The sequence below is a fragment of the Nyctereutes procyonoides genome, unplaced genomic scaffold (genome assembly GCF_905146905.1).
Source record: "Nyctereutes procyonoides isolate TBG_1078 unplaced genomic scaffold, NYPRO_anot_genome, whole genome shotgun sequence".
Lineage (NCBI taxonomy): Eukaryota > Metazoa > Chordata > Mammalia > Carnivora > Canidae > Nyctereutes > Nyctereutes procyonoides.
Window position 1 is genome coordinate 376,301 of NW_026575147.1, and position 15,923 is coordinate 392,223.

The window sequence follows — 15,923 nt, forward strand, 5'->3', positions numbered from 1 at the left end:
AGGGTTCCCTGCAGAAGGAGCAGTCCTCATCAAGTGATCCAGCTGTTACTGTCTGGTGAAATTAATCTAAGAGATCAATTGAACAGTATTCTATTGTCCAGCATTGACCAAGATACACACTTGTCCTTCAATTTGCCCAATTGGTGCAGAGTATCTGAAGTTACATACACCTGAATTCATAGTGAGAAGATAGGTATTTATGCACCAACCATGTACTTGTTGAGTTGGATGACAAATTGTAGAATGGATTTTTCTTAAGTACTTGTATCTTTAACTTGATAGCCTATGATTTGAACACAATCTAATATTTTTAAATTCTCTTTCTTTAAGGTATTGTGTCCAGGTCCGGCACCCTGACTTATGAAGCGGTTCACCAAACAACCCAAGTTGGGTTGGGACAGTCTTTGTGTGTTGGTGAGTGATTTTGGTAGAATCATTTTATTGTAATGCAGTATCTTTGTTGAATGAGTATAGTAATAACTTTTGGTTATTTCCAAGAGGTTTTGATAACCATTTTATTAAAAAGATGTCATGATCTTAAATTTAATTTGCTTCAGTGTGAAGCCCCACTGTATATTTTAAAGATTCGTGGCCCAAGATTTGACCCTCATGTTGAGCAAGCATTGTGGGACATGTGGCCCCTGCAGAGCCTTGGTGCCGGAAAACATCACTTACTTCACTTGCTGTGAAGAAACAGTTCTTTGCATTAGGACTTCTGGTTCTACAATTATCATTTTGTTAGTGCTTCCCAGTTACTGAGTTCTTTGCCATTTGTTATCTTATTCTTAAGAATCTTCTGAGGCACCTCTAAGCTGAAAGTGGTGCTATTATAGCTTTATTGGTGAGAAAATCTATATCGAGGATGATTGAGTTCCCCAAAACTTCTCTTGTTGCCACATTATACTGCCTACGACTTTTAGAAGTAAAAAGATTTTACATTTTAAAATAATTTTAGTATTTGTTGCTAAAAGTCAGATTTCTCATTTTTATAAACATTTCTTCAAAATTTTAGAATACCTTTTAAAAGCCTTTCAAAAATAGCTTTTCACAATAAATTCTAAAATAAAAACCTGGAGTATTTTAATTAGAATTAAGATCCATAAAGTCAATATTGGAAATAGTGATTGAGCTTCTCTATGTACAAAGTACAGTCTTAGTCACAAAGTAACTTAGTGTGGTGGAGAATAAGAAAAGGTTTGAAACAGAATTGCAAAATTCATTCTCTAACTTCTGTCTTTAATTTGTAAATTACTAATACTAATGCCCATTTCACAGAGAGGCTATAAGAATGAGGAAATGGCAGGTCTAATGTGTGGCTAGGACGCCATATTTGACACACAGTACTCATAAATGCTGCTTCTCTTCTTCAACTTCATTCTTCAGAGATGCATTGAAAAGTAGGAAATCAATTCTGCCATCAGTGAGTTTATATACATTATAAATAAAAAATAAAAAGTGGCAGCCAGTCTGTTGGGAGCATTTCCTTTAATCCTGTCCAAGTACTTGTCCTTAAATGTTTGTGTTCGTAGTCATCACTCACCCTGTATCTAAGGTAAAAGGGATCAGTGCACCCTCTGTCCCTCACTGGGACTTGTCTCTTAAAACTTGTGTGTGTTTTCTCAGCAGTGTGCCTCATTTAATAGTTACTTTGTGCAAAGACATTTGTAAAATGTTTAATCAGAGAAGAGATAGTCTTGCTTGCTTGCATCACAAACACACCTTTTTAAAAAATGCCCATTTTAAAAGAGTTGTTTGGGAATAATTTCGTGGGAGGAAAGAAGCTCCATAAAAGAGCTAAAACAAAAATGTCTTTGTGAATATCCGAAATCAACCACCATTTAGCATTCACTTAATATTAGAAACAAATAAATGTAGCGATTTATGATTTTTTTAAATGTTAAATACCAGAGTGACTGCATTTTAAAACATTGGTGACAGGAGAGGCAAGATTAGAACATGAATTGAAACAGCATCTCTTATTTTCATGGTTCATCCTTAAATTTTCAGCTGGTGTTGCTATTCTTTGAATTTTTCAGGCATTGGAGGTGATCCTTTTAATGGCACAGATTTTATTGACTGCCTTGAAATCTTTCTGAATGATCCAGCCACGGAAGGCATCATACTGATTGGTGAAATTGGTGGTAATGCAGAAGAAAAAGCTGCAGAATTCTTGAAACAACATAATTCAGTAAGTTTGGGTTTGGGTTTGGAAAAATACAGCTCTTCACACACAGTAGGCACTTCCTGAGCTAGTCAGTGCTGTGCTGCTGTTGATTCTTAACTCTCCTGACAGTGCTTCTGCAGAGGCTACCAGCAGTCTCCATTCTTTCTTCATCCTCTCCGTCCTCTTAGTTTTTCTCCTTCTTCTCATCTTAATTTTTCCCCAGAGTTAGTCTCTGTGGCCTATTCCTTAAGTGTGAATGATTCTTGTATATGAACATACTTCATGCAGTTCCAAAGGCAGAAACCTCAGAAGCATCTTTTACTTTTCTCTCATCACCTGTTTCCACTCAGTTACCAAGATCTGTCCCTAGTAGTATGTTGAGATTCAGTGCATCAGCTGTAATTAGTCCCTCTGCTCTGGTTCCAGCTGCCATTCTCTCCACCTGGACCATATCAGTAGTTTCTTCCTGATTGTCTCTACTGTTCCTCAGGCACCATCGCCTCCCTTCTGTCCCTGGCCATCCTGCTCACAACCACCCAGATCACCTGCCCTTCTGCAACACAGACATCGGCGTTGCATACCCTCTGGTTTTAAACCCTGACAGTCTCCCATTACATGGAAGACAAAGTGTGGACTTAACCATGGTCTTCCAGTCCCTACACACCTGTCTAACTTTCTTCTTCAGATCCATGTCCCATCTGACTGGCCCGATGTTTTCATTTTCACTTGCCTTTGCTTATTCCTTCTGCAAAGACTGCTTACTATCCGACTCTCCCTCTAGTCTGTATCAGGGGCAGCAGGGACTGCCCCATCCCCCGGCATATCAGGCACCAATAGGTGGTGGATAAGAAAAGAATGAAGCATATCGTTAAGAGTTTGAGGTAACTTGAATTCAGAAAAGTTGTAAACTTTGAAATTCAAGTAAATACTGACTTCTCTTTAGGAAAGATCTGGGTTACCATGACATTATGCTATGTTCAAGTGAATTTTTTTTTTTTTAATTTATTTATGATAGCTACAGAGAGAGAGAGAGAGAGGCAGAGACACAGGCAGAGGGAGAAGCAGGCTCCATGCACCGGGAGCCTGACGTGGGATTCGATCCCAGGTCTCCAGGATCGCGCCTTGGGCCAAAGGCAGGTGCCAAACCGCTGCGCCACCCAGGGATCCCTCAAGTGAATTTTAAAATGTATTTAGACCCAACTCTGGATCCCTTGACTAGCTTAGATTTTGATGGGAAAAGCTAAGCATATACGTTTTATTTCATTTGGCACATGTTTTTCTATTCCTGGTTAGTTCTTATGGGATGAATTTTTATTAAGGACCTACTGTATGTAGGATTCTAGGTTGAACAGATGACATAAGACACTTAGCACAGTACCTGGCACAGAACAGAGTACTGAACACTCAGTAATGTTCTCTACTGCCACCATTACTGTTTTTATTATTGTCATTATTATAGTGACAGTACTTATTTGTAAAACTGGTGTTGTTTAATCTTGACCCTTTGAGAAAGGTTTTTGTCCTTTTATGAATAAGGAAACTGGCACAGGGACATTATAAACTTGCCAGTGGCAGGTATATAGCAAATGAACTAAAGGTGGGATTCATCCCCCACATCTGCCTGACGTCTCCACTATGTCATGGAGGGGTCAAGAGTCTAATTGCAGGAATTCAGGAAAAGGGTTACCAGCCCTGGGCCTCTGCTCAAACTATGCTGATATCCTAACTTGTCTATTTTGGGGCTTTCACGTTTCTCATCATTTCTGCATCTTGTTTTCAGACCATACTTCCTTGTAGTCTCTTTAGTTGTATTTTTCTCTGCTTAAAAAATTGTAAGTGACTCTTCTTTGTTAATAGGACAATATAAACTTGTCTGACATTCTAGGTTCATCAAAATCTTGTTTCCTTCTAGTGCAGCATTCTTTTTCTGTAAGTATGGAGACAGAAGGATCACATAGAAATTAGTGCCACTTAAATAAAAGATGCTCATAACTGTGTAGAGCCCATAAGTAAATGAAGAAGTGACTTGTAGAGTCTTTTCTTTTTAATTCTGCACCATGGTAGGTGCTGGGCATACAGAAATAAGTGTGAACATAGTTTCTGAATTCAGAGATTCTTAGTTTAGGAGGGGAACACATGGGAAATAAGTTGCAGCCACTATACTTAGTTTAATAGTAGAAACTTGTCAAAGGCACAGCAGGGTCACTGAATGGAGGATGATCAACCATGAGAGCATTTGTGGAGACTGTGGGAGGAAGAGTCAGAAAGGCTTATGGGGAAAGAGGAGTCTTGAGTCAGGTCTCAGAAGTTAAGTAGAAATTTGTCAGCTGTCCAGTGAGGGTGGAGAACATTCCCTACAGAGGAACAGAGGCAGAGCAGCCTGGAATTACTGGGAGACAAAGAGCAGGGAGGAATGGTGGGAGATGAGGCTGGAGTAGGCCGCGTCAGACCACGCAGAACCTGGCTGCTGGCACCATAGCACAAATCTGGGCAGTGGAAGCAGCTTTCTAGTAATCATTCACTGCCACATGTTCATAGTTAGAAAAACAAAATGAAACCGATTTCACTTAAAGAATGTCCTTGATAAAGCAGTAAAAATTATTAATTTTATTAAATCCTGACCCATGAGTCAGTATTTTGTGATGAAGTGGGAAGTAAAGCACCTTCTCAATTGAGTTGTGAGTTGAACTAGCTGCTTTTCTTACCATGAAAAAACTCTCAAGAACAACTGGCAGACAGACTGTTCAGACTTGGGTATGTCATAGACATTTTATCAAAAATGAACAAAGTGAACCTGCCATATCAAGGAAAACAACTTATAGTATTTGACAGTGATAAGATTTGAGCTTTCACGTGAATATTCATATTTTGGAAAAGTTGTTTCTGCCACTGTGAACTGGACTTCCTCCTACTAAAGACTTTGATTAAATCTGGTAACAGTGACTGATTTATCGATGTTGTATAAAGAAACGTATCAACATTTGGAAGATGTACATAATTCAGTAAACATATTTTTCATTCAGCCAATGAATGTTATAAAATCATTAGAGGTAAAAGATCCATTCAATGGATTTTAAAGTAACAGGACAGAAAGTTCATTGCTATGGTTCTGGATTCCAACATTGCAACTGACCCTTAAGAAATTACCACTTGAAGAGGTTTATCTAGTATCAAAGAAGAGTATCCACAGTTATCTGACAGGCTGTTAAAATTCTTCCCCTTTTCCAGTCATGTATATGTGTGAGCCCAGACTTCTTTGAGTTCAGCCAAAATATCATATTGGAAGAGATTGAATGCAAAAGCGGATGTCATAATCCCTTTGCCTTTTATTAAATTTGACATTCAAGAGTTACAAAAATGTAAAATAATGAATGCCACACTTCTTACTAAAATGGTTTTTAAAATAGTTTTTAAGTTTTTATTTTTCAATGAATACTTACATAATTTCTTAGTTTTAATTTCTAGTACAGGAAACATCAGATATAATCTACATAAACAATAGTTCTTTGGGGTTCTCAATGATTTTTGTGAGTGTAAGGGGTTTTAAGACCAAATGATTTGAGAATTGCTGGCCATGGGGAAGGTGATGGTACCCGAAGACAGATTCTGCTTGTATTCAGGTTCCGCTTTTTACAGCCATCTTTGGATACCTTGTTGCTTCTGAGCTCTTATTATAAACATGATATTTTCATTTACTGTGAAATTTAATCATATATTCAAATAATATTTTTGTATCTCTTAACTAATTGATAATATTTTATATTATTTCTTTAACTGTATTTTAAGTCTAGAGCACAGGAATTCTTATATCTCCCACGTAGACTTTTATTTTTTTACCTCAGAATCTAGGATAGTGTTCTTCATTTACATAGAAGTTGTATATTAGAATCGATTTTTATTAAATAAAACTAGTCCTAATTTTCCTTAGACTTCATAGAATTTCAGAGAGAAAGTCATCATTCATTTCATAGATGAGGAATCAGAGGCTTACAGAGCTGGTATGCTTTGTCCGAGGCCAACCAGCTTTAGTCAATAGGAAATTGAATCTGGCAACTTCCAGTCCTATGTCTTTTCCAATATACCTTTCCACCTTATCTTTTTTTTTTTTTCCTAGCAAATTTTTTTTTTTTGGTAGACTAAATTAAGACAAAATCAGGTTGAAATAAAATAACCTGATCTAGTGTCTTAATTCATTATTATCACAAATCACGTAACATATGTTTTCAAATGTGCTTTGTTTTTCAAATGAAAGAACCACCTATATATATGTTTGTAAAATAGCTTGTGGCCAGTGCAGTTGAAGTTTAAAATCTAAACAGACAAATATTTGCTCAGGATGGTTTTCCTGAGTTTATATGAAAAGTTGAGTCATCTCAAAGGTGAATGCAGTGATTGCAATTACAGCTTGATGTTTGTGTTCATTTTCTTAGGATGAGTGGTGGGTCCTGCCCACGCCATTTGCAATTTCATTTCAGAGTCATGAATTTGAAGTCCAGTTTTGGTCAACTTCTCATGAGAGTGTTTACAATACCACTTTCCAGGGTCCCAAGGCCAAGCCTGTGGTGTCCTTCATTGCTGGTTTAACTGCTCCTCCTGGCAGGAGAATGGGTCATGCAGGGGCGATTATTGCTGGAGGAAAAGGTGGAGCCAAAGAGAAGATTTCTGCCCTTCAGAGTGCAGGAGTTGTGGTCAGCATGTCTCCAGCACAGCTGGGAACCACCATCTACAAGGTGAGCTGTAGCAGTGGCCTGAGTGCTCTGAAGTTACAGGCCTTGTAGCTTGGGGCTGCACTGGGTATCCGGAAACCCTGGTCCTTTCCGTTTATTTCTTTCTGGTATGCAGCTTAACTGTCTCTAGCAGCTGCATCAATGTCCCAGTGTCCTAACTGGGCATGACCAGGAACAACATTCTGATTTGAAAACACATTTCTTTAAACATTGGAATTTGTTCTTTTGTGTGGGGCAAAATAAGATATACAAGAAAATGTTTCAGAGTCCACTAGTGCCATGAATTCCATCTAGGCATCTGTATATCATTTTTTTCATTGAGGACCTTTGGAATATAGCTACCCTGATCTCATAGGTCTTTGTTGTTTCTAGGGAGAGGGGCTGAAAGCTAGTGACAAGAAATGAAAACTGGATGAAGGAGTTGATGGGGAGCAGGGTAGGGAGATCAAGAGAAGAGGGTAGGGGTGTCCAACCTGTAGCTCTGGCCCTGGCTGTGTTGAGATGCCGTTGTTTGCTGGTTGGGAGCAACTTCTTAACCATATGCTCTGCTTTTTCCTTTTTAATAGAACATCATAGTTTAAAATGTTCTAAATGACCCGGTATCTTCTATAATCTCTTTGTAATGAGTTTTAGCCTGTCTCTTTAAGTGATCATTTAAGGCTCTCTTTCTTTTTAGTTTTATGATGGTTATAGGTTTGACAAAAAAGCAAAGCAAAAACCAGACATTTTAACCATGTTGAGAACAAGCATAAATTGTATCCCCAGGAGGGAGCCATGTTTTAGTTCAGTCTTTTTTGCCCTTGCCTTGCTCCTTGTTTTATTGGATCTTTGCATGATCCTGTCTTTTGAAATAAGCACCATGTGCCGCAATTCTGGGGGCTAGTGAGTGTATGAAAGAGCAGGGGCAGACAGGAAAAGGGGCGGAGAAGCAAATGCTTATGCTTAGTTTGGAGACATGCATTACCATTTTGCTCCAGTAAGTGGCAGCAGGCAACTACACATTGGTCATATTCTAATTGCAATCTAGAGAAATGTGATTTTCAGTATGGTTTCCTTTTCACATATTTCTGAAGTGCTTGACATTCTGTTCAAATCTTGACTGAATCTACATTTAGTCTCTTTCTTGGAGAAACTAAGCAAACCTGTTTCCATTGCCTTATTAGTAAGGCCAGCGTGGTTCATGTGTGGCCTTGAAGGGTTTGCCTAAGTAGTCAAGTTTGTCAGCTCTTAATAGTAAGACTGCTGTGGAAAAATAAGAGTTCAAAGAAGCCTCTCGGGCTCTGTGTTTGGGAGACATAAAGCTAAGGCTCTGCATCTAGTCTTGTGAAATTCAAGCTGACACAGCCTAATTTGAAAGCTGTTATATTGTGTTCAAGCACCTTCATCCTGGTACATTTCACTTTTTGTAATTTTTGGTTGTTCAAAGGATCCTAAAGATAAAGTGGTTTCAGAATCACTTTGACCAGGAATGTAATTTGAATCTTCAATTTTTTTATCCCCTTTCTCTTTTCTGTTTCTGAAGGAGTTCGAAAAGAGGAAGCTGCTATGAAAGAAAAAACATGAAGTTCCCTAAACCTATGGAATTAATCATTACGGAAATGTGAACCAGCAGCTGTTTGCTTCTGTTGTCCTGGGTGTCAGCCTGTGTGCCTATCGCTGGTCTGTCAGTACAGCAAGAAGAAAACACAGGGTTCAGAATGTCCTATATTGAGGTGTTTCCACCTCATTGCGTAACAGACAGCCAGTAAACCTACCAATTGATTTGAATTTGGTTTTGGAGCTTTTTATTGTTCCGACGAGGGGGATGGGGAGAGTGGGAGAAATGGAGGCATGGGGTATGTGTGTTGTGCGTGTTTTAATGAGCTCTGTAGAGAACGTTGTAAAAATTTTTTGAGAGAATGAGGCTGTAAAAATTTCGGTATGACATTGATCTAATTATTTTAGATGTAGAGTGACTTTAGTTCTCTTTTGAATCATAGTTTTCATGTGTGTCTATATAATAGTACTAGATTCCTGACACTTTTGAGGTTGACAGCATGTAGGAAGGCAACTTAATTGTCGCCAGGGCCACCAAGAGCAGCAACATCAGGATTATAGGCAGCTCACCTACGTTTCAGTTGAAAAACAGGAGGTTTTCAATAATGCAGTGTTTTCTGTGGTTCTGCAGAGGGCTCTCCCTTTCCCCATCTTGTTGCTTGAGATTTAAGACCTCTGCTGCAAAAAAACACAAAAAAACACAAACAAACAAACAAAAAAAAACCACAAGAGAGCAGTTAGCCATCCTACTTTTGTTTAAAAGGGAACTTGTTGGGATCCCTGGGTGGCGCAGCGGTTTAGCGCCTGCCTTTGGCCCAGGGTGCGATCCTGGAGACCCGGGATTGAATCCCACGTCGGGCTCCCGGTGCATGGAGCCTGCTTCTCCCTCTGCCTGTGTCTCTGCCTCTCTCTCTCTCTCTCTCTCTCTCTCTCTCTCTGTGTGTGTGTGACTATCATAAATAAAAAAAAAATGTTAAAAGGGAACTTGTTAATAAGAAGCAATTCCAGTGGATATTCTCAAATTGTGTAACTGCTCTGATGGAAGCAAATGTAATATTAGGGAGAAGGCCCTGAAAAAAGACTGTCTGGGGAGGCCTTCCAGCAGAGGGACTATGACCTGGGACCTGGAGGTTGAGAAGGTTCCAGCCACACAGCAGGCCGGGTACCCAGGCAAAGGCTGGGAGAGGGGAAGAGCTCACTTTGAGGGCGCTGGGAGGGGCTGGAGGAGATTTGGGGGTGTGGGGAAGACAAAGGTGCTTTTGGAGCTCCCATGATGGCTGCTCCATCCTACCAGGAGTAGGTGTCAGGCCCACAGGGTTTCTGCCTGGACCAAGGGCGTGTGGTGATGGACTCCAGGTCAGGGAGCCTTTAATGCCCGCTCATTGCTCTTTCCTTATCTTGAAAGTGGGGATAATGACCCCATCCCATGGGGCTCCTCACAGCTGGTGTGAGGGTGCTCTCCAGGCGGTGGGCTTGTCTGGGGCTTGGCATTGCTTGTAAGCTGAACTTGCCTCCTGCTGTGCTGAGGGTAGCCCAGGCTGACACCAATGGCTAGGGAGGAAGGCACTTCTTGTCTCCTTGGTTAGCACCCTTACCCCAAGGTCCCTACCAGGCAAACACACTCTTGTTTTGTCTAACTGAGGCTTTGTGACAGGAACAGAATTCAGGTGAGGGGCAGGTGACCTTACCAGATGAGATGCTTTTGAGGGTCTGCTCCTGATTCCAGGCTGCTCTGGGCCTGGCTCAGCCCCTTGTCCCATCTGCTGAACATCCATCAATACCTTGTTCCTCACATCTCTCGTGCTGTTGCCTACACCAGGAAACTCAGTGCCGTCTCCACAATTTCTTCTCTCTCCCACCCTCATTCTCCCTCTCCCCCACTTCTTTCCACCCTTCCCGGGACCTTGTGAAGCCATACCCTCCTGACCATCTCTCCCCTCTCCTCTCCCACCACCACCACCACTTCTGGTCCCAGCAGCTCAATCAGCAGCAGGAGAGATACTTGGTTCTGTTCTCTTGGATTTCATTTTTACAAAATAAAGAATGCAAGTTTAACCAACTCTTGGCCCCAATGCATTCTTTTGGACGTGGGGGGCAGAGGGAGAATCTTTAGCAGAATCCATGGCCAAAGTGGAGCCCACACAGGGTTCAGTCTCATGCCCCTGGGATCATGACCTGAGCAGAAATCGGGAGTCACCCGGTGCATGGAGCCTGCTTCTCCCTCTGCCTGTGTCTTTGCCTCTCTCTCTCTCTCTGTGTGTGACTATCATAAATAAATAAAAAAGAAAAAGAAAAAAGAAATCGGGAGTCAGACGATTAATGGAGTTAGCCACCCAGGCGCTCCCCCAGTGCAGTTTCTAAAACTATTGATGCAGAAACTTTGAAACACTTAGAAAATAGGATAAAATAAGGAACCCCTTCTACCCATCATCCTGCTCTGAGAATGATCAACATTCTGCTCTTATCCTGCTATTGTCCTGTGATCTGTACTTCCAGTCACCCCCTCCCGCCAGCACCTCCTGGGCTGTTGTTACAGTTGTTTGGTGGAAGCAAAATGTACTTCTGCTGAAATGGATAAATCTTAACAGAACACATCTGACAAATGGATGAAACTATATAACCACATCTTTCTCATGACACACAACATGCAACTCCCAGAAAGTTCCATTCTAGTCTACCCAGTAGGGATACTGTATTCATAGATTGCTTGTATCTGTCCCAAGCATATACATGAAGGGAGTCATTTAGTATGCTGTCTTTTATGTTTGGCCTATTTCATTCAGCATAATTTCCATGCTGTTCCCCAGGCCAGAATGTTCATCCACAGTTCATCCCTGCTTACTGCTGACTTCTACTCGCTGGCATGGATATGCCATAATATGTTCCTTTTCCCTCTGTGATTTGAAATGGGCTGGGATGAAGAAGTGTGCCACCCAATCAATGAAGCTGGAGAATTAAAATGAGAAGAGATCTTGAAGGCCAAGTTAAGACTTTTGCATTTTATCCCAAGAACAGTGAAAGCTCTTCAAGAGTTTGTGAAGTATCAGCATCTGCATCTTTGAGAAAGCTTTCTGGCTCCTGTGTGGATGCAGGAGAGCAGTCAGCAGTTTGTTGCATTAATGCCACCACTGAGGGCTGATGGTTCCTTTGGGCCAGAATAGTGGCAGGAGAGAGAGAAAAGGGTGGATTTTCAGGTTTGAGAGGTCTGTAAGGAGTGAACAGGACAGTACCTGGTAAGTCATTGAACTTACAGGGGGCGAAGAGGGAAGGATGAGAGATGAAATAGCCAATCGGTTTCTGCTTGAGCAGTAAGACAGCTGAGACCCTGGCTTAATAGAAAAGGAGGAAACTCAGGATGAAGTGTCGAATTTGACATTCCTTCCTGGTGACAATGTCAAGTAAACAATGGCACATGCAAATCCGGGCACCTCGGCTTGTCTTTATGCAGGAGTCACAGAAGGTACAGGAATGATGAGAACATCTAGGGAAAAAGAAGAAAAGGCCTGGGCCACCTCATCTCTGAGCATTTCCACACCATCCGGAGGTCAGACCCTGAGATGGAGCTCCAGCCTACCAACTGCATGAAGGATGGTATAGCATGCCTTCTAGAGGACATGGCCATGAACTGAAGGTCCTTTTTGATGCTAAATCCTCTTGGGCAGAGTTCTGACTCCCAAGACTAGTGGGGGAGTGGGAGCTCAGTGATCATCCCATGAGTGCAGTCCTTCACATCACACATCTTTAGAAGAATTTGGTGCCAAATTTCCTTTGGATGTGGATGGCAAATGCCAACTGTGACAACTGTACTTTTGGGAGGAACAGAGATATTTTCTATGGAGCCATGAGGATTTACAAGGCTTTTCCTCTTTTTTCAAAGTGGCATTCACCTAAATGTTACATATTTGAATTGTGAAGCCTGGGGTGGAAAGTAGAATTGTGAGGGAGCAGGGCCTTGTGGGGAATTTGGAAAGTGATGGGAAATCAACAGGAAGCAGTTGGGATTTTTTTCCCCCCAGGAGAAAGCTGAGCAGTAAATGGATGATAAGGTTAGCTGGCAATAATGACCATTTATAACCCTAGATCCCTTGTTGAATCTAATGAATGCTGTGGACTCTGCCCAGAAATGGATAACCTTCATATACCATGAGCACCAGGTTAGAGCCGTGGGCTTACACTCTTCCCTGGGGCATTTGTATTTGAATATTAAGCTCTCAGAGAAGGAACTTTATATGGAAATTACAGATCTCCTGTGCCCTTCCTCCTTGAAGCCAGTCTATCCTATTCAAGCAGCTCATACCGGCTGGCTAGAAAGATGAGCATGATTCCCACTGGCAAGCCTTGTGGAAGCCCTGTTGCTTGTTTCTGACCAGGTTGGTTCATTTGGTCCTATCTTCCCCAGGTTCTGACCTGGCCCTGGATCTTCTACCTTGATTCCTGGTTTGCTCATCTGGACTGAGCATTAGAACCTCTTCTCTCATGTGTCTGAACTTTGGTTCCCCTCAGTGGATTTTGGCTTGGATATTGCTTTGGCTTTTAGCACTCTGCACTCTGGGTTGTCCTTGGCAGGCGGCTGAGAGATGGCACATTCAAAAGTGAAGCACTCTGGGATCAGAAAGAGTGAGAAGCCATTACCATGTTTATGCCTGAATTAGCAAGGAGAGGAAGCTGTTTTCCCAAGGTGAGACCAGTAACTCTGTGAGAGGGCCCAGGGAAGGTGGTGTGGCCCCAAGGAAGGGATCCCAAACCACCGCCTAAGTCAAGATCTGACATGTTAAAAGTGAGAGGTGTGAAGGCCCCGATCTCACACTTGTCCTGGCTTCTAATCTGCCAGTGAACGGGCTGGCTGGACCCACCCAGAGGGCAGGGGTGGGCAAGCCCAGATGATGTCATGCATAGTGCAGCCTCCTGGGGGCACAGAGCAGAGCAGAACAGGGCAGAGAAGGGTGGAGAAGGGATACAGAGGCGCATGTGGAGAACCACGATTTTACCCACCCTGGCTTCACGTGTGGACAATATCCTGGGCAGGGCAGCAGCAAGTTTGATTTGGGGGGAAATTGACATCGGGTACTGTGCAAGTCATCATGGGCATGCTTGGGGCAATACCTGACAGCCTCAGGGAAACCTTCAGTGGAATTTTGCACTTTACCTTATACTAAACAGTATTCCCCAGGGGAAAAAAAAAATTGATTGTATGCTCTCTAAGGCATTGAAAGATAAAGGGGCATTTTTGGTGGGTAAACCACAGTATTAGGGTTTGGTGAGTGTCCCATAAGAACAAGTGAAGCTAGCTTTAGGATGTTCAAGGAAGGGAGGCTGTAGCTACAGATGAGGACCTTGGGACCCAGGAGGTTAAAGGCCTGGGATATGGGAGGGGAGATGTCAGGAGTCTGGGCCAAAGCAATGTTTTCAGAGAATCCAGGACTCATGCTCTATAGTTTCCCAGAATCTGGGCAACTATGCAGTTGTGATTTCCTTAGTCCCAAGCTGCTCTCTGGCTGGCTTTTCAAAGTGGTTCTCCGGAAGTCACCTGGTGTGGACCATTTTGTCCAGAGCACAGCAGGTAGGGTAGGACTTCTACCTAGGACTCCTAGGTGGGTGGCACTGGCCAAGGAAGAATTGCCTTTATGTGGGTTCCATACAGTCTATCTTTGTCCCTTGTCTCCTGGATGACACAGAGCCACTGTAACAGAAAAGATCTGAAAAAGCTTGACCTAACCTCACTTTGCAGGTGGGAGAGCTGATTCATGGAGGTTAGGACTGAAATCACAACCAAGTTGGTGGCAAAACAAAAATGTGAAATTTGGAACTGGTTGCTCCACCTGATTCCCAGGCCCATCCCTCACTCTAGGGGCATCAGGAGGGCATCAGAGCCCGTCATCACAAAGCGGTTAGAGGTGATCAGAGGTGCTTAGAATAGACAGCATTTATAAGGACTGTGCACACACAGAAATAGTTATTCAAACAGTGTGAATACAACTGCGGCCCACCTTCCTTGAGTTTTATATATTTTACAAATGGGATGGGCTCACCCTGGCAGGGGCCATGGTCAGAGAGTGGTCTATGGCCATCAGATGGAGTAAAGCTGAAGGACTGAGCAGGAGTGAGAACCTTGTTTTTGGCTTCAATGTCACAGAGCTAGATTCTTCTTGCTAATGAGCCAACCACAGACAATTGGGATGGATGATTCCAGGCAGACTTGGCAGCTTTAGGCTAAGCCACCGGAAAAGGAACTGTGATTCCTTATCAATTTTATTTTATCAAGAATTCCATCAAAGCTCTGTGGAGCTGGGTGTCTGGTGTCAGCTCTGTTAGAGCTGGAACGGAGATTCGAAATTGCTCAAGATCAAAAGCTTGGTGAGGTATGTTGTAATCCAAGGGAAAATTGAGCTGATGATGTGAAAGTCAGTGCTGATGGCTTTTATTTCAATAAAGAAGTTCTATATTTTAATACCGCTTTTGCTCCTTAGTATTCTGATACAGGAAGGAAAACATTCTCAGCTGCTGAATTAATGACATCTCGATATGCAAGAACTTTAATTTTGACACAGGGAAGTACAGAGATCCTCAACCTGATCTGGTTGGTCTTTGGTGATTTCTAGCAACTGGAGAAGGAATAAGCAGTGATCCAGAGAAGAGTGTGAGAGATACAGGGGCCAGGTTTCCAGTGATGGGGTGGGAATGAGGAGATAATGAGTCAAAGAAAGAACTTCAAAGGAAGAAGTGTCATCTACAAACACCATCCAAGACTGGACAGAGCAAAGCCAGTTGGTAATAGTGTTGGTCAAGTTAGAACTTCCCGGCTGTTGTCCTCTGGCCCCAGAAAGATGAGAAACAGCAGCTGGCAAGTATGGAAAGTGGGGGTGAGGGTGGGGGTGGGGGTGGAGAAGTAGCTAACTGTGTCCTGTCCCTGGTGCCTGACTTCCTCCCTGCCACAGGCCCTGGGCCCCTGCAGAGGCTGGGCTGAGGTGGGGAGTGGGGGTGGGCATGGTGACAGTGAAAGTGGTGAGAAGCTTGATCTCTGTGTGGACATTATTGATTATTACTTGGAAATACTAAATTCTGAAGCAATTCGTGATTTAATATTAGGATTTTGAAACTTCTGAGTGAGAACAAATAAAAGGGTAAGAGAAATGAATAGCCTTCTGTTGGTTTTCTAGGACTGACACAACAACTGACCACAAACTGGGCAGGAAAACAAGAGGAATTTATTGTCTCGCAGTTCTGGAGGCCAGAGTCCAAAAGGAAGATGTTGGCAGCTCTACATTCTCTCCAGAGGCTCTGGAGGACAGTCACCAGCTTCCAGGGGCTGTTGGTGTTTGCTGGGTTTCCTTGGCCTGTATCTGCTTCTCTCCAATCTCGGCTTCCAGCTTCATACCACCTTCTCCTCTCCCCTGTCTCATCTCCCCAGTGTCTCTCCTCTAAAGACATTTCTCATTGGATTTAGGGACCCCCAGCTCTTCATCTCAAGAGCCTTCACTCAGCCTTAAAGAACAAGG

The 15,923-nt window shown here is 42.5% G+C and overlaps 1 protein-coding gene across 1 annotated transcript in view; it reads left to right on the forward strand.

Moving 5' to 3' along the window:
- Window positions 1–8,658, forward strand: part of SUCLG1 (succinate-CoA ligase GDP/ADP-forming subunit alpha) — a 32,921-nt gene extending 24,263 nt beyond the window's left edge. Inside the window, exons 6-9 of the mRNA XM_055312392.1 lie at window positions 331–414; window positions 2,037–2,188; window positions 6,706–6,894; window positions 8,414–8,658. Coding sequence (XP_055168367.1) covers window positions 331–414; window positions 2,037–2,188; window positions 6,706–6,894; window positions 8,414–8,440 — 452 coding nt within the window. The 3' untranslated portion in view covers window positions 8,441–8,658. The remainder of the gene's footprint in view (window positions 1–330; window positions 415–2,036; window positions 2,189–6,705; window positions 6,895–8,413) is intronic.
- The last annotated feature ends 7,265 nt before the right edge of the window (window positions 8,659–15,923 follow it).